Source organism: Mandrillus leucophaeus, unplaced genomic scaffold (assembly GCF_000951045.1).
Source record: "Mandrillus leucophaeus isolate KB7577 unplaced genomic scaffold, Mleu.le_1.0 Scaffold1305, whole genome shotgun sequence".
NCBI lineage: Eukaryota > Metazoa > Chordata > Mammalia > Primates > Cercopithecidae > Mandrillus > Mandrillus leucophaeus.
Window position 1 is genome coordinate 48,045 of NW_012101261.1, and position 27,385 is coordinate 75,429.

General features: G+C 38.7%; 1 protein-coding gene across 1 annotated transcript in view; it reads left to right on the top strand.

The window, feature by feature from the left end:
• Window positions 1–27,385, top strand: part of TRHDE (thyrotropin-releasing hormone degrading enzyme) — a 455,449-nt gene that overhangs the window by 16,220 nt on the left and 411,844 nt on the right. The window contains exons 2-3 of the mRNA XM_011972836.1: window positions 6–426; window positions 13,706–13,979. Of these exons, the coding sequence (XP_011828226.1) occupies window positions 6–426; window positions 13,706–13,979 (695 nt within the window). The remainder of the gene's footprint in view (window positions 1–5; window positions 427–13,705; window positions 13,980–27,385) is intronic.

Genomic DNA, 27,385 nt, shown 5'->3' on the forward strand with positions numbered 1-27,385 from the left:
GACCCCGTCGGCCCAGCAGCCGTCGGAGGAGGAGCGGGAGCCGTGGCAGCCGTGGACGCAGCTGCGCCTGTCGGGCTACCTGAAGCCGCTACACTACAATCTGATGCTCACCGCCTTCATGGAGAACTTCACCTTCTCCGGGGAGGTCAACGTGGAGATCGCGTGCCGGAACGCCACCCGCTACGTAGTGCTGCACGCTTCCCGAGTGGCGGTGGAGAAAGTGCAGCTGGCTGAGGACAGGGCGTTTGGGGCTGTCCCTGTGGCCGGTTTTTTCCTCTACCCGCAAACCCAGGTCTTAGTGGTGGTGCTGAATAGGACACTGGACGCGCAGAGGAATTACAATCTGAAGATTATCTACAACGCGCTCATCGAGAATGAGCTCCTGGGCTTCTTCCGCAGCTCCTATGTGCTCCACGGGGAGAGAAGGTATGGAGGGAGGCGGTGCCCCGCGCCGCCCCACCCCGCCGCGCGGCTCGAACCTCTGGGCGGCCTGCGACCCCGGGGACCCAGCTGGCTTCGAATACTCGGGAAGCCAGGGGTGGGGGAAGGAAACGAAAGCGGGGTAGGGCAGTCAGAACCCCGGGGTCTCCCAGATGCCTTGGGGTCTCACTGCAGCCAACTCCGCAAACTGACTCGCCGGTGCCAAAAGATGAATGCCGCCCCCTCCTCTAGTCAGGACCTCTCCTCTTCCTGTCAAAGTTCCTTAGCCATTGAAACGCAGGGCCCTTTTTTCTGAAGGATAACTGATAATCTGAGCGATGCCAGAGTGACATGAAAAGCTTGCCAAGTTACTGTCGAGGGAAAATACGTGGCGCTGAAGGCCAAGACAACAGCGCATCCAGGTTAGCTTGTCAAGGCAGGTCAGGGACACACCGTTCTCCACCCCTGCCCTCACATGCCCATCTCCCCTGCCTATTAGTAGTCCCCTGCCAGGTGCAGAGCAGAGGATGGGCTTTGGCTGGGTAAACTTTCCCCAAACTTCAAGTTGAGTTTCGGAGTGAAAATAGTGGTTTTCAGAGATAGGCTGAGAGGACCAGGACGGGGGTGGAGGTTGCCAAGGTCAGAGCCAGCTATAAGTGGCCTCGCGGGCGCTGCCAGCTTTGTGCTGAGGCAGGGCGACTCAAGTTGTTTGTTCATGAGTTGCTGCCTCTGGAGATGATTCCAGTGGTCAAGGGTGGGAAAGCTAGTAGTCAGTTTCAAATGCCTTGTTACTATCTTTGGCGCGTTTCACATTTGGGTACTTTGGTATTTTTATAAAAAAAAAAAATCTGAAAGTCCGTGGAGCTTTTCACCACTTGTGTAGAGCTCAGACTTCATAATCCAGTAGAACCGAGTTCGAATCTCTGCTGTTCGTCCAACTGTGGTGAAGGTTTGAAGAAGGTAATTAACCTTTTCCTTTTCTAGTGCTTATTGCACACCCATGTACTCAATCCGACGAGAACCCTATGAGGTAGACGCTATTATCAGCATTCCCTATTTTACGGGCGGGGAAATGGAGGCACAGGTGGGTCACATAGCTTGACCAAGATCACCAAGAGTGAGCAAAGTACGGATTTAGACCCAGGGAGTTTGGCTCTTGAGCCTAGACTTTTAATTCTAACTTGGGGATACCAATAATAATATTCTGCTTGTAGGATTGGTGTGGACGTCTGTGAGTGAATGCATTACAAAGTACTTACCCCTGTGCCTGGCACATAGAGTATCCACCATAAATGCTATTTCTCATGAGTGTCTTGTGGCAGTAAGCTCTCAGGTATATTGTTGAATGAATAAGTGATTCTTGTTCTTTGCTCTAACTCCCTCATTGCTAAAATAACTTCGATTAATTAAATGACTATAGGGCAGATGAACAACCAAAGTGAGCTTAAAAATTAAACCAAGAACTTTAGAAGAGGAGGCAGGTTGCAGATCAGTAATGAGGCAGAGCCTCTTCTTTTCTCAGGTGATTCTCACAACAGCAGAAAATGGGCTCAGAGAAGCCCAGGGCCCTGGAGGTGAGCAGGCTTGTCAGTGGAGAGCTAGGACTTGAACTTTGGTTCTCTAATCCCTGGACCAGACACAGCTTATGGTGTTTGGAAACTCTCAGAAGAAGTTATTGTGTAAGAGGCTGGGGAAATTACAATGTGTTGTGAAAGTAAACAAAAGTTTTATTATTTATAGAGTTCTATGAAGTAACCTCCTATAAATAAAATGCCCAATGCTTTAGTAGTTGTATGATAGTTAAAACCTCCTGTAAGTGGATGTATAAATTATTCACTGTCTTACTCCTGACATCAGATATGGATAATTTAAACCCCCTTCTACCACTTCCTCCGACACATTCTAAATAATACAGATTAAAAATATTTTTTAAACCCAGAATTATATCAAATTTGGGGGAAAGGCATAGAAAACAAATTTGCATACTATGTTTAGGAACAAGCTTGTTATGTCAAAATGTCAATAGTGGGAGTTGCATATCATTACTGACGCATCTTGCTGTGGTGAAATGAATGCTTTCGACAAATCCCGTTTTTTGAGCCATGCCAAAATATGTTTGGCAGAACTGAGCTTGTTTTGGTCAATGCTTTCAAATTAACAGGACTCTTAAAAAGACCAGATGTTTCTGCTTGACCCGTAACTGATTTCTTGTAACCCTAGTGCATATTTATATTCAAACTCTACCTTGCAGTTTTCCTCAAAGAAGTAAATAACTTGGTTGGAAGTTTAACCTAGTTCACATATAGTTAAACTCATCATCCCAATAGAAATGCAGAACACAGTGTTTTGAAAATCCCAGGATTGTTTTATTTCTAGACAGCATCTTAGAGGAAGTCTTTGTTCCTCATTTTTTTTTTTCATTCCTCATTATTATTACTAGAGTAAATCTCATAATTTCTTGGATGTTTCTACTGGAGTTGATAAAGCAAAAGAAATAAATCTAATAAACCATTTCATAGTTATATAAACTTTCTATTTATTAAACTTTTTTTGTTACTATAGCCACTTGAAGCATTTTTAAACAGACCCTTATCAGCATCTCAGCTAGGATTGGACTTTGGTGATGATTTTGTCCACAAAATGCAATGTAAATTGGCATTCTAAAACCCACTTTCAAGTAGGACACAGATGTGAACACTGAATTTTCATTTGATTAATGATTAAAAATTTTGGTCTTTAGTTAGATATAATTTTGCCAATTTAATTATAGGATAATTTCTGTGATAAAAACAAATATTTAATCTGATAAAGGAAGTCATATTGAGCAAGTTGAAATGCTTAAAAGAGCAATACTACAATACAGTTCACTTCTCAGCCTATGTGGAAACACTAACTCATTAAAATCCTATCAGTCTGATTCTTCAACTTGCTTCTCAGAGGCCTGAGCAAAATAATTTTGGCGACAGCAGGGAAATTAGATTCCACTGTGTGCTATATACCTTGGACCTCTGGAAGGTTTTATCTCCTGCTGGGTGTCGTAGGTAGCCTGGCTTTGTACAACTGGGAAGACTTGCTTTTCCTGATTTCCATACTGTACTGTAAAAAGGTTAGAAGACAAGCTCCCCCCGTGAAGCCGAAGGTTTCCCAAGTTGAGACAAATTCTCTACCCTTGGTTCCTACACTTGTTGAATATTGAAAATAAATTCTCTTAAAATCAACATGTTTACACACCAAGAAGTAAATTAGGCAGAATACATACTCACTTTTTCATCAACTAGGTGTGCAGCAGGCAGATAAAAATGGGTATGTATTTATGCTGTAGTCTTCGACAGGAGAGTATGCTTGCTTAGAATTAGGTAAAATGTTCACTTACCTGAAATAATTGCCACTTTTGGGGAGCCAGATGGTGGGCACACCCATGTTCAAAGTAGGGTACCTTAATTTACATCCAGATGGTTGGATTGAAAGGGAAATATAGCCAAGATAAAGAACATTTTATTCACTTTCAAAAGGGAGGCTATTTTTCTTTGACCAACTTTGATAGGGTCTATAACATGCCAAAGTGAGACGACGTTAAAAATAGGAGGTCCTTTTCTATAAAGGATTGTTTAGAGAGAAACGATAGTCTCCAAGTAAAATGGGAAAATAATAGTGATAGTTCTTAAAGAGAATTGGGACCATCCTTTTGCAAAAATCTTGGGGAGAGAATGGAGGATTTTATCTCTGGGTAGGCATTTGCTCTACTGTGGTATTTCTGTGATCCGATGCCTTGTAATCTTCTGGGAATGAATTAATACTCATGGTATTTAATACAAACAAGACATTCACTACATTATTTTTAGATTGAAAGCAGCTTCACTTCTCCCATTCACTCTGGTAAGAAGATAGCTTAACATGAGCAAGTAGGAGTATATCGCTTTTTGTCCCTCTATAGAGGACTGTGAACTGAAAAAATCTTTGAGAACCATTTGTTTCTGTAAAAACTTTTTTCTGTGATTCCTTAATGGACTTAGCTCATTGTTTTTGTGTCAGGCTCACATAACCATATGGCAAAACTCAGTTCAGTGCTGGATTTTGAACACAATTCAAAAGGCTACCAGTAAACTATATCTAGACAATGTTTACTAAAAAAAAGCTCTGACCATTTAATAATGACTCACTCAGGGAGAAAATTTATGCAATTGGTGTTTGTCTTGCTGTGTTTCCTGTAGTGCCATTCGATTTCATCACCCTGGATAGTAATTAAATGTACAGTTTTTTTCAAATTATTTTAATTGACATAAAATTGTATGTATTTATCATGTATAACCTAATGTTTTGAAGTATGCATACATTTGGAACAAATTAGTTAATTAACAAATGCATCACCTCATATAGCTATTTTTGTGGTGAGAATATTTAACATCTACTCTCAGCAGTTTTCAAGAATATAATATATTGTCATTAATTATAGTCATCTTGCTTTACAGCAAATCCCTTGAACTTATTCCTCTTATCTAAGTAATTATATATCCTTTGACCAGCAACTCCTCAATTCCATTCTTCCCCTAACCTCTTAGTATCTGGTAAACATCATTCTACTCTCTAACTCAATGAGGTCAACTTTTTTAGATTCCACGTATGACTAAGATCATGCGATATTTGTCTTTTTGTGCCTCGCTTATTCACTTACATGAAGTCTTCCAGTTCCTCAGTGTTGTCTCAAATGACAGGATTTCCTTCTGTTTGTCTGAATAGTATTTCCTTAGTGTATGAATACATTTTCTTTATACATTCATTCATTGATGAACTCTTAGGTTCCTTCTGTATATTGGCTACTGTGAAGAATGCTGCAATAAACATGTTGCAGATATCTCCTCAACATGATGATTTCTTTTTCTTTGGATATATAATCCCCCAGTAGTGGGATTGCCAGATCATGTGGTAGTTCTGTTTTTAATTTTTTGATGAACCGCCATATTGTTTTCCATAATGGCTATACTTATTTACAGTGTACTCATTTTCACCAACAGTGTACAAGGGTTCTTTTTGCTCCACATCCTTGCTAACAGTTGTTATCTTTTGTCTATTTGATAATAACCATTCTTACAGGTGTGAGTTGACATCTCACTGTGGTTGCATTTCCCTGATGATAAGTGATGTTGAACATTTTTTCATATACTGATTGGCCATTTGTATGTCTTATTTTGAGAAATTTTCATTCAGGTCTTTTGCCCACTTAAAAAAATCAGGTTTTGTTTTTTCTTGCTATTGAATTGTTTGATTTCATTATATATTTTGGTCATTAATCACTTATCGGATGTACAGATTGTAAATATTTTCTCCCATTGTATAGGTTGTTATTTTACCCTATTGTTTATTTCCTTTGCTGTGCAGAAACATTTTAGTTTGATGCAATCCCATTTGTCTATTTTTTGCTTTTGTTGCCTGTGCAGTTGCCTTTGTTTTTATTTATTCAGTGCAACTCCAAACTGAGCCTATCTGCTTTGGATCCCTTTCAAATAAAGATGGACCTGATGCTGGCCTTCCCAGTATTTGTTTGGTTTGCACAACGTGTTTGTTTCTTTAAACTGATTGTTGCCATTGTGTATGTAGATGGGCTTGAGCAAATAATGCAGGACGATATTTTAGGTATGCTTGAAGATGGTGACATTTGGTCAATATTATTTACAAAAATAGGACTTACCTCTTTAAGTATGACTTCAAGGAGTGATACAAAAACAGTGAAGAAGAAATGATTTACCTTTAAGGCATAAATGTTTTACAGTCTGTAGGGAGGGCATCCCTCCTTCACCCCCATGCTCATCCTCCCAACCCCAGCAATCATAATCTTCATCATCACCATCACCATCATCATCATTTCTCAATTCTTTGCTTGTTCTTTACTTCCTTCCAGATTTACATTACTGGCCAGCTTCCACCAGGGTTTTTCAAAGTTCATGCCATCCTACTTTCTACTGCAGAAGACTGTATACTTTCTCCCACAGATAGAATTTTAGTAGGCAGAATTTTGGAAAATTCAAATGTGAAAAATACTTCCTGCTTTTTCCAGTTTCCTGGACAACCTGAAATGATGCACAAACAGGCACAGCTGTATGGTGGTGGTGGCACTGTGAAGGTAGAATAAGACTGGCAATGTTGCGTGGAGCTGAATAAGGGTGAAGAACCCAGGCTCACCCTTCCTGCCTTCTTTGCCTCCAAGCTTCTGAATGCCTGAGTGGGCCTGACATTTATAGAACTCTGGCCCCAGTTGTACAGGGACAGGGAGAATGAATTCCTCCCAGTGCACACCTATGTGTGTGCTGCAGGATGAAGTTTTGTTTTAATCATTCGCGTCTTTCCTCATGACTACACAACTAAAAAAACAAAAATCAGAGGATAGACAAAGAAAGCAGTTTAAAAACTATGGTTGTTGGTTACTTTTTACGTCTTTAAAAAATAAATTATTTTAGAAAATCTTCTATCTTTTAAAAAATAGTCCACTTTTGTTGTGTTGCTGGATGGATGTGTGTGTGTGTGTGTGTGTGTGTGTGTGTGTGTGTGTGTTTAGTGTGTTCATTCTCTTCCTCCTATGCATGGACTGTGGAACCAGACTGCTTGGCCTCATGTCCTGACTCTGCGACTTATGAGCTTTAAGACCTTGGCCAGGTTTCCTAATTGCTGTGTGTCTAGTGTCCTCCTCTGGAAAGTGGAAATAATGATAGTCTATTGTACAGGGTGGTTGTGATGATTACATCAGTAATAAAGCACTTAGAACAGTGTCTGATAATTAGTAAGCATATCTGTGGTTATTAAATATAATTTTACTATTCCATGGCTGGAGATCTGCTACTTGGGCTAGTACCGGGTTGTGTAGGACCAACATTCTTGCTTTGGGGTTTCCCCTTGCTGGCAAAACAGTGGGGAAATGGTCACCGTGGACATTCCTTTGACTGCTGTTTGTTTTTACCACCTAAGCAGAGTTCAAAAGACAGGGAATGGGAAAAGAAGGTGGGTAGGAAGAAGAAGAGCCTGGTCACCAGAAAAAAGAGAAGGAAAGAAAGGTTGTGGTATTTCAGCCAGAGAACCTCCTAGCTTGGATCAAATACTGGGAGATGGAGAGGGTTGAGGGAGCAGAAAGACTGAGGGAAACGAGAAACACACGTCTCTGATTACAGCAGTACTCTCTATTAGCAGTGAGAATAGCAGGAACCAGAGACTGAAGGGTCAGAAGGGTACCAGTACAGCAAGAAGAAAAGCCCTAAGTACCAAGGGAAAGGCATCTCAATCATTAGATATTGCTCCTAAGACTTTATGTGAGTTTTGACAACAGCAGTACTTTATAATACTTACGTAATGTTTTGCCTCTTTCCAATAGAAAAACATGAATCTCAGACACTAATTTTATTTATTTTTATGAAAACCTAATATTATGACCTGGGAAAGTCATTTTAATGCATTCATAATACCCTTCAACAATGATGATCAAGTACACAGTACTTATTTTTGGTAAGCGTATTTAGTACATAAATGGTGAAACAATTATGAATATTATGCTCTGTTTTTATAACACGATTATTCACATATGCACCACTTCCTACATACATATTGCTGGCATTATTGCCTTATGTTTTTAGTTTACTCCAATGGTTATTTAAAAAAAAATAGACTACACACTTGCTTATAGTATTGAATATTCAGCAGGAGTACTTCTCTTCTGAAATAGCAGAGGTTTAATGACTCATTGAAGTGCATAAAAACACACAGTCTAAACAACGACCCATTTTGGCTTAAAGAATTTTGTCATAGAGTAACAATTTGCATTTTGGATTAACAATTTTAAATGGGACACGTGTGACTTCCATGACCTTGTAACAGTCCGCTTACTGCAATCAGTTGAATAGTAACTAGATGTTCCACTGGAACTTTCCTTTAGGTCTTGGAAGTTTTTATTGCCAATCTTAAACTACTGCTTTATTAGAGAAATTGCAGTTACTATAGAAGTAGGCTCAAAATCATTTTCCTCTGTGTTATGCATAGATGTGGTCAAAAAGAAAACCTTTCAAATCACCCATGCTGTTTGTGAGGTTCTCTTGGTTTTGGTGGATTCCACAGTGAAATGCTGTGAATCAATCTGAATACTAACAGTGTTATGCAAATGTTTGTTTCCTCTGCATGTCTTACCTTTATGAAAAGGCAAACTGAAAAATAATGGGCAGAAATTGTTTTGTATCACATACTGTAATTTGTTGGCAATATCAACCAACATTAATGCATTACTTCTGCTGAATGTTATCATAATGACTTGATACATGTAGCTTGCCTAGTGAACTTCCGCAGAAATAAAAAGAAATCAATTCTCTATATCCTTCAGAGGCAACACGGAGCTTTAAGCCTTCCTTCTTAGCTCAACCAAAATGTCAAATAGACAAGTTGTTAAGAAAATAAAGTAATTTATTTTAGATAGAAGAGAATTAAAATACATGTATGTTATTCACATTTTTTCCAGTTATGCTAAAATGACATTCTAGGAATCACACTCCCAGAATGTCACTTTTGAAAGTGGAATTTTTTATGGTAATAGACAGATTCATTAAAAGATAAAAATGATTTTGTTTAAGAAAGGAGGAGAATAATAGACAACAAAATACTTATCCCCATTACCTTCTGCCTTTTGCTGTTTTGTTTACTTTTTGCTGCATTTACATATATTTTTCATGTCCACACTATATATTGAAATATTTCTATTTTTAATTAATTTTTTGTATTTCTTATACTTGGTATTCTGCTTACCACCTCAAACTCACCACAAATTCACTCCAAACTTGTTATTTTTTTCTCAAAATCACCATTGTTGTGGGCCTCTTTGATGTTTTTAACGACCGTAAGCAGAAGAGAAGTCTCACTTCCACCAATTGAAGGCAACCAGAAAATATATGCAGTGAAGACAAAATTATATTTTTGAAATTCTGCAGGCATTGTTGCCTGTTAAGGGCACCGACCTGAAACTGGCTCTCTTTGTTAGAAAAAAGAGTATCAAGGTTGAAAAAGATGTTACAGATAGACTTGAAATACTGAGATCTGATGTAACCAGAATTTGCAAGACAGCAGACAGGGCACAAACTTAATATGTGAGTGAAAACTTTATTGAAGGCTTATTTCTGTGCTACCTATAGTCAGCTCACTCATTTCTACATCCAACTCTGACCTTTAAACTTCCACCCAGGTTTTCAGACCAATTATTATGCTTTCTTCTTCATAAAACCTTCTTTGAGTTCTTTAAGCTAGTGGTTTTCAGCTGGGACAATTTCTTCCTACAGTGGACATCTGCAATGTCCAGAGACATTTTTGCCCATCTCAACTGGGGAGAGATGATACTGGCATCTAGTGGTAGAGGCTAGGGATACTGCTAAAGGCACAGGACAGTCCCCGCAACAAATAATTATCTGCCTAAAATGTCTGTAGTGCCAACATCGAGAAACTCTGCTTTAGGAGAATGTAATTTCTTCATACATTTTTCCCTCTTTGTCATGGCTTTGTTTGTATAATACCTGTCCAGGTATATGTTTAATTTATTTTATTAGCATAGAAACTCTTTGCAGGAAGGAACCATATATATTTATCTTTTTCTTCCCGGTATCGAACACTCAGAAATAAATGATTAAAAGGAGCAAATGCATTATAGAACTTGTAGTAAAAAGCTGTTTAGTGGTAGTGTAATTTAACATCTTTAAATAACCAATCACATTTGGGGAATATTTTACTTCTGATTTTTGTTCAGTTGTAGGATCTCAAGCTTGGAAAACACCTTAAATGTAGTCTAGTCCAACTGCTCTTCTTTACCAAAGGACTTCTTTTGATTTTCTAAATACTGAATTGAAATTCAGTTGCAATCATCCTCAGGTGCCAGACTGTGAAATTGGTATTTCCTCATTTAGACATTATCAGAACACATGGTGGCCCTCTGTGCATGGGTATATACTGTGTATGTGAATTCATTAAGAATAGTAATTGCAGAAGAGGCCACTAGGTGATCTGTATCGTTCTTTTCAACCCGGAGGATCAGTGATGTAAATTGCTTCCTTCCCTAACATGCTTACTTACTTGGTAAGGCAAAAAGAGACTGCACTGTGTTTTTTCTCTGCACAAATATTTGTTTAATCAAATTATCCTTAGCCCAGAGGTATTTACATCTTTTACACCTAATCAATTCTTACCCACTAATTACTTAATATCAAAGACATCTTTGATTTTCACTTAAAGGCCAATTCATTCTAATTACAACCTCTCTGTTGAACTCTTGTAGAACTCTTCCCCTAGTATTATTAGTTGTCCTTTAATTTTCCATGAGGAAATATTATACACACATATATATATATATTTCATGGAAAAATATATTTTTCAATTAGACTGCAAAGGCCTTAAATATGAAAATGGTTATATCTTTAAAAAAAATTGTACCAAGTACCTAATACAGGGTGAATATCCCCACTCCAAAACTTCAAAATCTAAAATGTTACAAAACCCAAAACTTTTTGAGTGCTAACATGGTGCTCAAAGGAAATGTTTATTGGAATATTTTTTTATTAGGATTTTTGGGTTAGGGATTCTCAGCGGTAGTATATAATGCAAATATTCCAAAATCTAAAAAAATCCAAATTCTGAAACGCTTTTGGTCCAAAGCATTTCAGATAAGAGATACTCAACCTGTATAGCATAAAGCTCACACATAGCAGACAATATTCCTTCAGTGGTTGAATTGGAGTTCTCAGATATTTCAAAGTTAAAAGGAAGTAACTTTGACTCATATATAAAATCCCATAGGCATCTTTTAAGTAGCCTCAGTGAGAAATATTAAGCTCAGTGGACATTTTAATTAATAAGCTGAAAGATAAGATTCACAAGCATTATGTAAGATAAAAGCATATGAAGACAAAATCATAAATGGGTGCATTTTAACTAAAAGTACTGACAATTCATTAAGCAGAAAGTGTATTACTAATCAGTAAAAAATAGTAAGAAAAATATTACCATGATACTGGCAAATTGGGAAAGAAGAATCTTTGTTACTTACAGCTGAATTAAGATGTTTATAATTATAGCTAAAAATTAATTTTACCGTTTTGAAATGTAATTCAGAAAATGTGAGTTTTAGACCCAGCTTTGTGCAAATTGTCTGTGTAACTTCAGAGAAATCACTTCATCCTACTGGATCCACCTTTTCAACTTAGAAATTTATGAGAGTAGGACACTTTGTTTCTAATATTGCTTCCAGCTTTAACCTCATATTTGTATGAAGATTTACAGTTAAAATCTCTTTTCCATATATTATCTCATTTTATCATCTTGACTTTTGTAAGGAAAGCCTAGAAAACATATTTTCCTTGTACTAATGAAAACACAGGGTCAGATAGTTAAGTTACTTAACCAAGCCTGGTGTGTAGCAGCCTGTTGCTATTTACAAGATAACTCTCAAAAACCTTGTCTATGAAGATAAGTAACGATTTATCTTTAAAATGTTTTATTTTTCTCTATTCTAAAACTAAGATTTAAAAAATGAGGCCCTCATGATCAATGTAAGCTTCATAATTTAAAAATAGTGTAAAATTTATACCTTGTGCTTTGAGCTAGGGATAGCCAATAAGATTCAATACACATGTCAATCTGTATTGATTGGTAGTAGTTGCCTGAAGTGCTGTGCTGAGAATAATTCTGAGGCAAAGTTTGGGTTCAGTGGGAAAGTTGCCATGTTAGATTAACCATGTATATCATGGATGATGGAGAGAGGAGTGGTGGCAGAACTACTATGGAGGAACAAACTTTTTAAAGAAATCGCTTCAGAACTCAATAGTATTCTATTAACAGTCTAATATTGACTTGCCTTATATCATTTGTAACTAGTATTATTTAAAAAGTTTGATTAACTTTTGTCATGAATGTTTTTCTTATTTAGAAGAGTGTCTGAGTGCCTTTTTTTTTTCTTTTGAGATGGGGTCTTGCTCTGTCGCCAGGCTGGAGTGCAGTGGTGCGATCTTGGCTCACTGCAACCTCTGCCTCCCGAGTTCAAGCGATTCTCCTGCCTCAGCCTCCCGAATAGCTGGGACTACAGGCACGCGCTACCATGCCCAGCTCATCTTTGTACTTTCAGTAGAAACGGGGTTTCACCATGTTGGCCAGGATGGTCCCGATCTCTTGACCTCATGATCCGCCCACCTCGGCCTCCCAAAGTGCTGGGATTACAAGTGCGAGCCACCGTGCCCGACTGAAGAGTTCTTCTTAAAATATTTAATCTTTGTCTTCATTTGTAACCATAAACCATGAAAGAATATAAAAGGTGCTTTCAGTTGGAATTTTAATAAGATACAGCTTGATCTGAAAACTTGAGTGCAATATATATGTATGTATATGCATGTGTGAGCTTACATTGACATTTGTTTTATTCATATATTTATTATATATTTATTATATTAATATACATCTGGTATATTAACATTAACATGTATTAATATAACATTTATTATGAGGAGGAAAAAACAATGTTCTCCAGACTATTCAGTATAAACATTTATTCCTGTGCTCCAAGAAAGGTTGAAGTTGTGAATCAGCAACTGCTCCATGCTAGTCACAGTCATAGGTGGTTTACATCCTTTCTTTTCCTCTAAGCTGTACAATACTTTTTGAGTTAGACTTGATTATTTACTTTTTCAGCAATGACCAACTACATCTTAGGAAAATTTAATAACTGCCCAAGATGGCATAGCTAAGAAAGTTTGTGAAGCCAGAATTCAGACCAGAATTTATCAGGTCTCAAAATCCCTTTTCTGAACAAAACCAGGCCGTGTCTTGTTGAGATTTTAGGGCACAGATATTTCCCAAGTGATGATCGATGTTCTTCATATATCTGAGGACAATTTTTGGATTTTGATTTCATTGTCTTGACATGTTGTGCAGCTTCAGGGAAGAAAGTGAAGCACACCAAAAAGGAGAATCATCACTTTCCAGTTCTGGCCAGTGTGATGCCAGTGAGCTGTTTTTCTGTGGTGTGTCATCTTTCATCTAACAAGCACTTCTCTGGGTTTAGCGAATTTATTTTAATTGAGACAGAAACTGCCCTGAAATCTTCTATGGTTGGGGAAGTATATTACATATGGATTGTGCTTTCATACTATTCATGCACTTAAGTTTGGTTCACAAAAATAATTGCAATTTGGAATAATATATTATTTCATCAACAGACGTGTGAAATGTGGCCATAACTTAACTCATAACATGAATGTAATAGAGAATGTCATTTTCTTTTTTCCAGATTCCTTGGTGTTACTCAGTTTTCGCCTACACATGCCAGAAAGGCATTTCCTTGTTTTGATGAGCCAATCTACAAGGCTACTTTCAAAATCAGCATCAAGCATCAAGCAACCTATTTATCTTTATCTAATATGCCAGTGGAAACTTCTGTGTTTGAGGAAGATGGATGGGTTACGGATCACTTTTCACAGACCCCTCTCATGTCCACATATTATTTAGCCTGGGCAATTTGCAACTTCACATACAGAGAAACTACCACCAAGAGTGGGGTTATAGTAAGTATTTTCGGCTTAATGATGATTTTGGATAATGTATACTGTGTAAAGTAACCTGATTTCTGGATTAACGATGAATCATTTCTAACCTTTTTACACCTTATATAGTGGAATTCTTTCTTTAATTCTTATGGGGCAGGGGGGTTACATATTTTACTGGTTTCAAAGTGTCAGAGAGAAACCTGTCTTCTATACCCAGCACTCTTATTCCCTTAACCACCTCCACCTCCCTCCCCCATCATCCTTATTCTTCCTTATCTCTACCTGCACTATTGTACATCTCTGGAACAGCTGCTGCTGTCTGTTTTGGAAAATTGCCTATTTGTATGACTGGGAAAGCTACTTCTTTTTATTGTAACATATTTGAAATGTACAGAACATATGGTGAGTAATATAGTAAACTCCATATACCTACTAGCCAGATCAACAGAACTAAATATTTTACCATCTTCAGTCTAATGTTATTGCTGAGAAAGTAAAACATAGGATGCAGTTGAAGCTCTCCATGTAACCATCCTTTGATCTCATTGCCTTGGCCTTTCCCTTAGAGATCAACACTGTCCTGAATTTGGTGTCTGCTATTTCCATACATATTATCCTGCAATTATTTCATATCTGTGTATAGACACACACACACACACACACACACACACATACAATACATGACATATTTTAAAATTTCACATAAGTGATTTTTTATTGTAGATAATATCTTGCAACTTATTTTCATTTCATTTTATTTTTATTTTCTTAGGAAGGATGAGATAAAGGGAGCATTGTCTGCATTAAATTTGTAATAAGAATCTATTGGATTCTCTTTGATGGCTATCATTTGTGACACCATGGTATTCTAGGCACTTTTTACATGCAATTACATTGCATTAGGGTAGGCTATGCCATGTTGAATTAACAATTTTTGCCTCATTTCAATGGCTTACATGATATATATGCATTTATTTTAATTTTCATATTAATATTAAGACAAGGTATTATGATTCCACTTTTTTTTTTTTTCCCCAAATGAGTAAAGTAAATCGAGTACAGTTTAAGGAGATTAAGTAAGTTGTCCAGGGGCTAAACGTAAGCAAATGGTAGAGCTGTAAATCAAATTTGGTTGGTTTGATCCTACATTTTGGGCTTTTCCCCCTGTACCTTACGAATTCTGTGTTCCACTATTTCACTTGTGTGTCTATAAGAAAATTCAGATTGTGATTCTTCTCATCCAGTAACCTTTGTATTCAGTGTTGCTTGAACACAGCAAAATAGGTGAATAGAAATCTATATTTTTAATTTGTAGGAAGTTGATAGTTCTAAAATAACCTAAATTTTGAAAAATAGTTTTGGCTACAGAAATTTTCCTCACTGTTACTTTTAATTTAAATCACCGTGGGACCTGTTTAAGAAATAAAATCTGCCAGCATACAAAATCAATGCTATTACTGAAAAACTGCTTGTAATGAATTCATCTATCTAATCATTAACATCATGTTTTAAATGCAGACTTTTTAGAAGGCTAGTAGGCGTTTTACTCTTTTGGACTTATAATCATTTGATATGTTGAATTTCTCTGATGTTTGTTGATGTCTTCTGTGGGCATTTCAAGGCTGTACTCATTGGACCATGCACAGACATGGAACATGAAGACACCTCATTTCATTTTACGTCTTCAAAAGTTGATGATTGACTTGCTGTGGGTCAACTAGCATAGGGTACATTGGAAATTCTTTTTTCTAGTATGTTTTCTTTAAAGTATCTTAAAAGTGTTTTCAGCCCTAAACAATTATGCTTATTGCTAAGTGACCCATGTTTTAAAGCCAGACACACTCTAATAGTTATTTAGATGTGACTTTTTATTAGAGTTAAGAATCTCTAAGTAATTAGTAAATATTTTAAAATTCTTGCTTAATAATTTTTATGTAGAAATGATAAAACATTCTACCAGAGAACACTGAAAGGTCAATTGAAATAAAATTTTAGATTGCATAACCTAAAATACTAACATCTATAAAAAAGAAAACAAAATTGCCATTGGGAGCTCTTATTTATCAACTGTGGAAATATAGTTTAAAACTTACCTCCTTTTTTTCTGTCACTCTTTTGAAATACAATCTGTTTTCTTTTCACTGCCTTTCCCCTTTATTATTCAGAGCATATGAGAATGACATTTCTCAACACTTAACAGCTGGAAGGAGTGGAAGTTTAGCTTTAGAATCTTGGATGTAGGATGGTCACAGGAAGTCCAGGTGGTCATTTCAGATCAGAAACTGAAGCAATTTTCTTTGAGATATGAAAGAGGAACTTGAGTAGCATATAAATAATACACAGCTAAATGGTAGCAGGGCCATAAATGTGAATATTTGAGACATCATCATCACTGTTTTTCTTTGCTTATCAAGCTACCTACACTTTGCAAGGCTCTATTCTAAGTAATTAGAAACATTTTTTAAAAATCTAAAATCCTTCTGGTACAGAGATTGCAAATTCAAGTATTCAGACTGAATCCAAGGCTGCAGCCATGTTTTATTTACCCATCCCCAAAATGGCTTAACATTTTTTTATATTAGTTGTCAACATTTAGAAAGTAGAAGATTGCACATAAACTTATTTATTTCTGGCTTCTCTTGAAAAATGGAAAGCTCTTGTAACACTTAGGTTATACTCCTATTTGGTACCACTTGTTCATTCATTTATTCCTTCAACAGGTATTTATTGACTGAATGACAGGTATTGTTCTAGACTCTTGTGATATAGCATCAAACAAAGCAGAAAACTTTCCTGCTCCCAGGGAGCTTATATTCTAATGAGGGGAGAGAGGCAATAAACAAAAAATATATAATATGTCAGGTAGTGATATATGCTATCATGAAAATCACTATGCTAGAGCTGGGTAGTGGTGACTCACTTATGTGGGGCATTTGCTTCCCAGTTTAACTTAATCCAGACCACTTTTGTTCTTTTGCATCTAGTCCGTTTCACTGATACTTAGTTCCTGTTTTGATCAATCCTATAGATGTTCGGAGTTGAAAATCCACAGGGTAGCCTAGGACTGTACATAGGAAAAACAATGAATTCATTAATTGTGATTTAGAAACACTAGTATTCACATATTCACGAATTGCTTTGATTGAAAGTTGTGGAAAATAAGTTCAAGACTAGTTGGAAGAGGGAGAAATTGTTAATGTTTGAAGTCTAGGGATGTGCTTCATGGAGGAGACAGGATTCAATATGGCCCTGAATGATGGCTTGGTCTTACAGAGGCAGATAATGTGTGCATATAATTCTTTGCCAGGGAAATATTAATAGGAAAAGACACAGAGGTAGGGATATCTCTATGGAATATAGTGTAGCATGATGATTATAAACATTGATTTTAGAATCAGATTAGTCTGTTTCAGAATTATTGCTTTGCTTTGCGTCTCTGCAAACTTTGTTAATTACTTAACCTCTTTTTATTCTGATTTTCTTGTTTGAAAACTGAAAGTATGAATTTTTCCTTTACAATATTGTTCTGGTTTCTATCATGTCGTTGCAAACTATTCCAGAACTTAGTGGCATAAAACAGCCATTTTATTATGCTTAAAGTTTCTGTAGGCTAGGAATTTGGAAGGGCACAGTGGTGGTAACTTCTCTGTGCTCAATGATGTCTGGGGCCTCAGTTGGGGAAGCAGGATGTTTGGGGGGTGACTTGACAGCTAGGGGCCAGAATCATTTGAAACCATCTTTGTCTGGTGGTTGTGCTGTCAGTCTTCTGGGATGTGAGCTGAGGCCGTCAGTCATATATCCATGTGTGGCTTCTTCATGTGGCCTGGGCTTGTTCAAAGCATGATGGTCTTAGGATGGTTGGACTTCTTATGTGGTAGTTCAGAGCTCCAAAGGTGAGTGTCCTAAAAGAACTAGGCAGGCGTTATGTGGAATTTTTTAACTTATCTTCAGAAGTCACAGAGCATCACTTCTAAGACATTCTATTGGTTATGAGTCACTAAGCAGAGTGCTCTTTCAGCAAAAGAGGGCATTAGACCCCAACTCTTGACAGGAGGAGTGTAAAAGAATTTGTAGGCCTGTTTTAAAATTAACATAGTCTGCTCTCTGCCTGCAGATTATTTATATTCATCCTACAGACAACATACTTGTCAGGAGGTCTCATCCCATTATAGCATCAGGCTCAGAATTGAGGTCCAGGCTTCACCATCTAATTTAGGTTCAAGCATGGAAGAGATGACTTGGTTTGGTTTCTTGGGCATAGTTTCTCTCACTCTGAAGACCTGTTACTGAAAGATACAAGCTATCTTACCTCACTTTTCTCCCTTCAACAGACAATAAGACTGGAATATGGTTATGACAAAAGCCATTTCCATTCAAGAATGGAGGAAATGGGAAGATACAGTAGTCACTAGCCCACAGCAATTCTGAAACCCAACTGGGCACATGTTACCAATTCCTTAATTATGGATGAATGGCCGGTCCCTGTGAACTGTTCTCTTTGGCATTTGGCCCTACCCTTTGGGCTCTTTGTTTTGCCTTCTGAGGCATCCTTTCTCTTCTAATTAAAAAGTAGTTTGTGTTTGCAACCAAATAGTCATAATTGCATAAAAGTACAGCCAGTGCATATCCATGGGTTCTACATCCAGGGACTCAACCAGCTGTGGATTAAAACTATTTAAGAAAATTGTATCTGTATTGAACAGGAGCTAGACTTTATTTTTCTGGTTCTTCTTCCCAACAATAGAATATGGCAACTATTTACATAGCATTTACATTGTATTTGGTATTGTATGTAATCTAGAGATGATTTAAAGTATACAGGAAGACATGCTTGGGTTCTATGCAAATACTATACCATTTATATAAGGGACTTGACCGTCTATAGATTTTGGTATCCATGGGAGGTCCGGGAACCAGTCCTCATAGATACCAAGGGATGACTGTAGCTTGTGTTTACAATAGATTTGAATAACCTCAGCTTGCTTCCTACCAGTAAAATGTTGGGGCTACAAACACCTATTTTTCTTTTGTATTGGCTCTGTTACATTCAGCCCAAGCAGGTACACTTATGTTTAAAAATGTTGGCTTTTTATGTATCAAGTTATATCCACTCCATTAGACAAAATGATACCCACAGATCTCTTTAAGATGAACCTTTGTCTACTTTGAGGCTTTGTGGAATAAAAATTCTTAGATGCTCTTTTATTTAACAGGCTTTATGAGGCATACCCTTAAGATCTTTATAAAGCCTTTTGCCTTTTTGAAGAGGTTATGGGGCATCACTTTAAGAGTTTCTGAGGTCTTGATAAAGACTCGTCCTTGGCTTCATCCTTAGACCATTTTTGTCCTGACAGTGACTTGAATTTGTTGTTTTTCTGAAGCTGTTTCTTACTATGAGAATCTTCCATTATCTGAAGAAGCTGAGAAGAAGGAAAAGTTTTAATTTCAAAACTAGCAAGTCCTGGCTCTTTTATATTTCCCCTAAATTTTGCTTGAAAACCAGACAGTTTAATCTTAACCTCATCTCTTCTCTTTTATAATTTTCATGGCCAGTGAGAAGAAGCCAGGTGGCACTTTAAATGTTTTGCCTGGAAATCTCCATAGCTAGAAAATATAGTTCAGTAGTTATATTTCTCATTTTCCATAGCACTACAAGTAATGAGGTTGCCACACTTTTGTCTACTACATAACAAAGGTCCCCTTTCCTTCAGCTTTCAATAACATTTACCTTACTATGCTTCAAGCTCTCACCAACAGCCTCCTCAAGCCCCAGAGGCTTCTGCTAACAATCCCAAGGCTTTTCTAGTTTTTGCTCCTAGTCTAGTCCCAAAGTCAATACCACATATTTTAAGGCTTTTGATATGGTGGTGCCCTAATTCCAGGTATCAAAATTGGTTCAAATCAATATTGCTGAATAAGAAATCATTTGAAAATGTTTCAACAAAAAGTAACCATTTTTAATGCTCACTGTGAAGAGTAGTGTGAGCATGAAAAGGCCGTGAAGGGTTTGGATGGTACAGAGCAGGGAACAACTTATCTCTGCTACACGATGTCTGAGGTCTCAGTGGGAGAGGCCTCATTGACTGGGGTTAACTTGATAGTTGGGGGCAAGAATCTGCTGACTGAATCTTTACTAAATGACTGTATTTGATGTTGTGTGTTTTATGGAACGTCGGCTGGAGCTCTCATCTGGGGCATCTACCAATGGTCTCTCCAAGTGGCCTGAGCTTCCTTGTATTAATAGCAGGGTGGTCTAATGTTGATGGGAATATTTGCTTTTTTCTTGCTAATACTTTTGAGTGTTTTGTAGATTCTGGATGTTAGTTCTTTGTCAGATTCATAGTTTGTGAATATTTTTTCCCATTCTTTGGGTTGTCTGTTTACTCTGCTGATTGTTTCTTTTGCTGTGCAGAAGTTTTTAGTTTAATTAAGTCTCATCTATTTATCACAAAAAGGGAAATTTATTAGAAAGTGATCAAGGTGTATCAAGGAACCCAGGTTAGGGATGAACCTAGGGCTTGGAGCACTGTGGGCAGCTCAGAAATTCTGTTTTGGGTCTTTGTCAATGCTTGTTCTTTACTCTCTTACTGGGGACAGGCTTCCTCTCATCTTTGGTTCATATGCTGGAATATGGCTGCCAAAAGTTCCCAAGTTTTGCATACTAATGTGAAGACCCCAAGAAAGTGATCATTATTAATTCTCAAAGACCCCAAGAAAGTGATCATTATTAATTCCCAAACTCATAGGGAGTGAGTTGATTGCCCTGGCTTGAGTCAATGATCATTGCTGGTTACTGTGTATACCATGAACATGTGGCATCCTATTGTTATGGGATGTTTGGGGTGTCATTTTTCTGGCTGGGAACCTGTGGCCGATGGCACTTTTGACTGAGTTTTGCTTGGGCCAGCTAGGCTCATATCACCCACTTTGCCTGGCAGCTTCGCTTGGCATACACTATGGGCTAGGTCCCACACCAGCCAAGGGTAAGTCAGATATGGAATGGTGTGTGAGTGAGCGTGGGGTCCAACCACTGTGTACAATGAGATATGCCAGCTGCTGCAGTGGGGCAGGCAGCTCCAGATGCTGTCATGGGCACTGGACCAGGTGCATCACAAGCAGCTTTCATGGCTGGTACCGGGGAATATGGTGGTGCCTGGAAACTTGGAGATGCCAGGAACCACAGGGCCCTAAAGAGGGAGTCACAGCCCTGGCTCAGGGAGTTCACAGGTCTGGGCTCCTTGAAGGACTGTAGCTCTTCTTTCCTTCTCTTTTCCCACAACATGGTAAGCAAGGGGCATGTCTCAGCCCTGTTTGTGTGACAGCTCTTTTAGCCTCACCATTCAATGGGTCTTGAGTTCTTGTCCTGTGCCAGGAAGAATAAGGTATGTAGGCAAGTGGAGGGTGAACAAGATGAACAGAAGCTTTATTGAATGATAGAAAAGCTCAGGGGGAACCTGTGTGTGTGTGTGTGTGTGTGTGTGTGTGTGTGTGTGGTGGGAGGGCGGGCCGATCCTTTCCACAGCCAGGGTATACTGATGAGTGTTCAGCCACTAGAGAGAAGGTAGCTTCTCTCTGCAACTGGTCATCCCGTTGCTCGTGCAGCTTTCAGCAGAGAGGACCTAGAGTGTGTTGCTCCTCTCTGCATCCGGTCGTCTGGCTGAGCCTGGGGCTCTTATAAGCCTCAGTGGGGAGGAAGTGTGCACTGATTCGGCCATGGGTGGCCATTGTTGGGCCTGGAAAAGGCACCACAAGTTCCTACTGTAGTCTGTGGGATGGCAGCCTGTTCCCTGGTCTCACTGGGGACCCACCTTCTTCCACCTAGAAACCTGTCTGCCTCCTGCTGCCTGTTCATGGCACCCAGGCTATAAGTGCCAAGGGGTATCTGCAGGCCAGCATTGAGCTGCCCTCAGCCCCACCTTGGCTTCCCTCCTATGCTCATTGGCACCCAAAATTTGGAGGGGGCTGAGGTGGCAGGGAGCTAGAGTGTCAGCACTGCCCTGAGCGTGTGCATACCCAGCCGTGCAGTGACAGCACTGGAGCTTGCCCCGACTTTGCTCCGAGATCAGAGCAGGCAAGGACAGCAGGGAGAAGCCAGGCAGTGGGAGCAGGCATTTATGAGCCTGCAAGAGCAAGCGGGTCTTTCCTGGGCCCCCAGTAGTCCAGGGATGCTTGGGTCCGCAGCTACGGTTTGGGTGACTGCAGCTGTGGTGGTGGGGGGCTAGGGGATGGAAGGGGTCGAAGGGTGGGAGGGATTGTGGACGGGGCCCCTGCCTGCTCCAGGGAGAGGGAGACCTGGGTCTTCAGCATGGTTTGGGTGGCTGCAACAGCACTGGGGAGTCCCTGCCCCAGCTCAGAAGGGGCAGGGCTCCCACTTGTCCCTGGCTCTCGTGGGCTCCATGGAGAGGGCAGCCCTGACCGCGCCTCCCTGCTGCAGCCAATGTGATGGCAGCAGCTGCTCCAGATGGCCCACCGCTGCCATCACTATGATAGGAACATGGTATCTTCTGTTTCAACCTCATGGATGGGAATATATATTGCAAAAAAGAAGGAAGTTTTAGAGAAGGGATGCTGGGCAAAAAACTGCTACAAGTACTCAAAACATACTGTTTAACTTTATTGTGTGGACTGACTACAATAGGAAGGACACACACAATTTAAGTGGTGGTATCTATATATGTATGCCCACATCCAGGAAAGTACAAGACACATACATATAATGCACATTCCTGATGCTTATTTTTCTAAATATGATATTCTGTATATACACTTAAAACATAGGACTATTCTGTGAAGTTTCCTACTGAAAACAAATTAAGTCTATTTTTAATGAGAGAATTAAAGGAGGGTAGGTTAATGTATTCTAAGCATATATTCTATTTTTTGAAAAAATTACGTTAGTCATTAAAGTCCTGTTGTCATTAGACATTCTAATAAGATTGCATTAGAATTGTAATAATGATCCATAGAGAAATGAAAAGAAATAGTAACAAAAGAGTTGGATTACAATCTATTTAGGAATGTAAGCAGAGGCTTCCTTCCTACCCTAGGAAGTGTTAGTCATCCTTCTCCTCTCTACTTTTTGAAAACTTTTTACACTCATCTCTCATAGCTGTTTTTCTGCTGTCCGTAGAGCTTTCTTGCCAGCTACTTTAGACTGTGAACTCTTTGAAGGTAGGTACCATCTTTGTAAGATCTGCAGTTTATGTTGTATGTAGAAAATGATAGATACTCAGTGAAATTCCACTAGTTGTCTAAATAAGTGAATTTCCATCAGATATACCACAATGTCAAGGGTTTTCAAAACCTTTTGGCTAGGTTAATATGTAGGGCCTGAAAATTCATGCGAAATAATTTTGACCATGAAATAAAAATAGAAAATGTTACAATACCAATATCATCACTTTTAAGGACATCTGCAGGAACATGTAAGTGAAAAGAGTTACTAAAGAGAGTCGGGTACTGAGGAGCAAACAGGGAACTGAATCCAGTGCAGACTCTGAGGAGAAATGGGATGGTTCCTGTGAGCAGAAAGACAAAGAACTGTCTCTGTTCTCCATTAGGAAAGCAGTGCCTGAGTATTGTTGATTTGTTAGTAATAGCTGAGTCATAGCTAGGTGGGGCCTGAGTTGGCTCAGTGGTCTGCAGCCACGTGGGTGCCTTTATTGCTTTTATGACGTCCAGCTCACCTCTGCTGCATGAGAGAGATGTCTGAGCCAGGCATGAGTCACCCAGTCAGGTCTGCAGTGGTATCAGAAGGCTACATGGCCAGGTCAGAAGTTTATTAGAGTCGAGGAGTTTAAGAAGTTAAAAAGCAAAGAATAAAATTGATGAACCTCCAGAAATTTCATTAGTGTGGTAGGAGCAGAGTCAGTAGGTTCTATTACAGAGTGTGTGTAGAATGAAGAAATGGTTGTAGTGATTGTAGACTGTTTTTAAGAGTGCTAGTTAAGAGAAGGGGTAAGAAAATTATGTATGCAGAGCTTGTTCCAAGGGGTTTTAGATTATGGGAGAGCTGAATCTATAAGAACAGAACAAAAAGTTTCCAGAAAGCAGCCAAGAGCTACCTGATGTTTAATGGCTTGTGTCTACAGGGGACATAGCCACACTGTTTTGCACCTTTCTGCAAGTTTTAGGAACCCAGGAATAGGAATACAGAAAGCAAATGTAGGAAGATTGAACTTGGGGAATTGACAAGGCACATGTGGCCAACAGTCATGAGGGCAAGACATCTAGAGTAATCATAAATATATTGTTGGAATCATTGGCTGTGGTATCCAGAGAAGCAGGGAGGGAGGTGAACCCATAATGGAAGTGATGTTCACAAAAATGGATAGCAGGGGTGAGGACTACAAGTCACCTTGAAAGTAAAATAAGAGTAGAGATATGAAGTGGATGAGCTGGAAAGATTGTATGTGATAGAGAGGAGGGTTTCAGATTTCAGGGTGAGTTGGAGGAATTTTAAGCCTGTTATGGCAAAGTTGGGTGGATGAAGGGAACTGAGGATAGTATCATGGAGTGAGCAGAAAGAAAGTAACCAGAAGGTTGTGTTGGAACAAATGTGAATAACATGGAGAGGTGATCCTGAACAGGTTGGGAGAATCTCTGAAAAAGCTGTATATCAGGCTTCAGATTCACGAAAAATGTTCAAGAGTGTCACCTGCAGGGCCAGACAGAAAATAGGAATAGTGAAAGCCATGAACTCTAAAAGAGGAGAGTTGTTTTCACAGAAGTGGAGGAACAGTGGTGTAAAAGCAGCAATGGCAGGAGCTGGGAAAGTGCTCATCCTTCTCTCTGCCTCCGAGGGTGGATGAGAGCAGATCTGCTTAAGGATGAGAGTGTGGGCAGAAGTAGTGGGAGTCAGGGGTTTGTGCAAAGGATAAAAGTGTTGAGAAAAAGGATTACTTACACAGCAGACGGAATGGTAGACTGGAGGGACATGTTAACAACAGAACAGAGGGAGGATTGAGCAGGCCAAATTTAGTTAATGGAGGAGCTTATAGAACCATTGAGCCCCAAGGTTTCCATTGGGATATTGATGTAATGGAGTGAGCCTCAGCAAATCTCCATCCCCTTGTGGCTGGCTTTGGCTGATGGTGGATTCAGTGATGAATGATAATGGGTTTTGTTATATAATCTACAATTTATCAACTTCCCTAAGGTTTAAGAGTCTACCTATTGAAGAGGCTAATAGAAACTAATAGAAAGAGCTTGAAGTGAAAAACAAACAAATCTAAAAAAACAGAACAGAACAGTTTGGTCAGTGTATCCATGATTACAGTGTGTTTACACTTGATAATGTTTGTGATAGATTGCATGGTGCACAGCCAGGTCTGTTTTTCCTTCAGTAGAGAGGAAGGAGATGATTCTGGCTGTGATCTTCCTTCCCTTATTCTTCCTGGTAGAATTTTGGGTGGCTGAAGAGGGAGCTGCCAGTCCAATTGTCTCTTAGATAAGGTCCTGGCATATCTAGAGTAAAGCAATGGCATATAATCTGATACTATTTAAAAGTTTGCTCTTTCTTTCTGGCTTCAGATTTGTTTTTATTTTTTGACTTTCCTCTTCTTTTATATTCCAGTTCTTTAGGACTTTTACTTTAAATAACTGTTTTTGGCCAAGCTTTTATAATCCAAGAGAGGTAGAGAGTTGTGTAATACTGAGAAAGAAAGGGGTGAAAGATGAGGTTGGAGATTTATGTAGGAGCCAGATCATGAAGGGATTTGTATGTCATGTTAAGGAGTTTTGATTGTATGCTTTAGGCAGAGGGGAGCCATTGAAGGATTTGAACTTGGGAGGACTTCAGGGTTATATAAGGAGCATTCTTTAGAAGCATGGAGATAATACAAAATGTCTTATCCTCTTTGTCAAAAGACTTTCATTTTCTTTTCTCCATTATTTACCTGACCAGGATCTGTTTTCCTGTTTCATTAAGGCTGCCCTAGGGATCTAGCTCAGCTTTCCTGAGGATTAAGGAATAGGCATTAAGTGACTGTCTGGGCAAGCAAGTGGAGTTTAGGTTGCAACTGGCATGAAAAAGTGGCCAATCTTTTGCACATGATGTGTTGCAGTACAGAGAAGAATCTCTGGGTGACCATGATACAAAACAAATGATAAGACAAAATTATATTCTAAATGTTGATGTCACTCAGATGCAAATGGTTCTTAAAGGATTTGATATCAAATTTCAGGAAGATTAACCAAGACATTCTGTTGAGATATATTAATATTTCTAGGGATGAAGACTTGTAGGAAACAAAGAGGCAAATTATTTCCTGAAGAATCAAATATTATTCTCAGAAGACCTTTGTACTCAGATGGATAAATAAGGGTGAATATTCAGAGTGGAAGAAGATAGCAAAAGTACTAATAGTACGGTCTGTCCTCAACCACTACCACCTACTAATGTTTCTTGACTTCCTTATCAGACCAGATGGCAAGATGAAGACTTGCTGGGTCTGGGAGATGCTGTTGTTTTCTCATTAAGTTTAATTTTGGGAGGAACTGGAAAATGCCTAAAACCAATCACTACCCATATGTGCTGTTCACATGGTACTGAAAATCATTTCTTACTGTCATCTTAAAACCATAGAAAAGCATTCTTTTATTAATTCACAAATATATATTAAGTAACTGTATTCAATAATGAACTGAAATATTTGGAAAATCCTGTCATAATTAAGATCAAAGAGAGCACTGACAGAGCAGAATTCATCAGAAGTACACATAGATGTAGGACTTTGAGTTACAGAGAGAGGAAAAATTTCTAAACTTTTCTGATTAACCTTAATCAACTCAGTGTCCTCTTTGGGCTTAGTGTCATCCAGACGATAAGACAAGATAAACATACTATCATGCACGATATGGTACAACATGCTGTTTTATAAAGAAAAGGTAACTTCAGTGGGATGCTAGATGTTAAAAAAGAACAGAGAAGAAGACCAGCGAGGGAATGGATAATGATTGAGAAGTATTGGATCTTGAGGGATGGATAGGCACGGTAGATGGAAGGCAAATTAGAGAGTTGTCTTCATGAGAGGAAGAGTGTACACAGAAAGGATGACCACTGGGTTTTCTTAGAGTAAGAAACACCTTTTTTAGTTTCGGGAATGGCTGTGATTTAATTACTGAGTGCAGATTTCAACCTGCTCCTGAATGACTACTGGGTACATAACGAAATGAAGGCAGAAATAAAGATGTTCTTTGAAACAAATAAGAACAAAGATACATAATACCAGAATCTCTGGGACACATTTAAAGCAGTGTGTAGAGGGAAATTTATAGCACTAAATGCCCACAAGAGAAAGCTGGAAAAATCTGAAATTGACACTCTAACATCACAATTAAAAGAACTAGAGAAGCAAGAGCAAACACATTCAAAAGCTAGCAGAAGGCAAGAAATAACTAAGATCAGAGCAGAACTGAAGGAG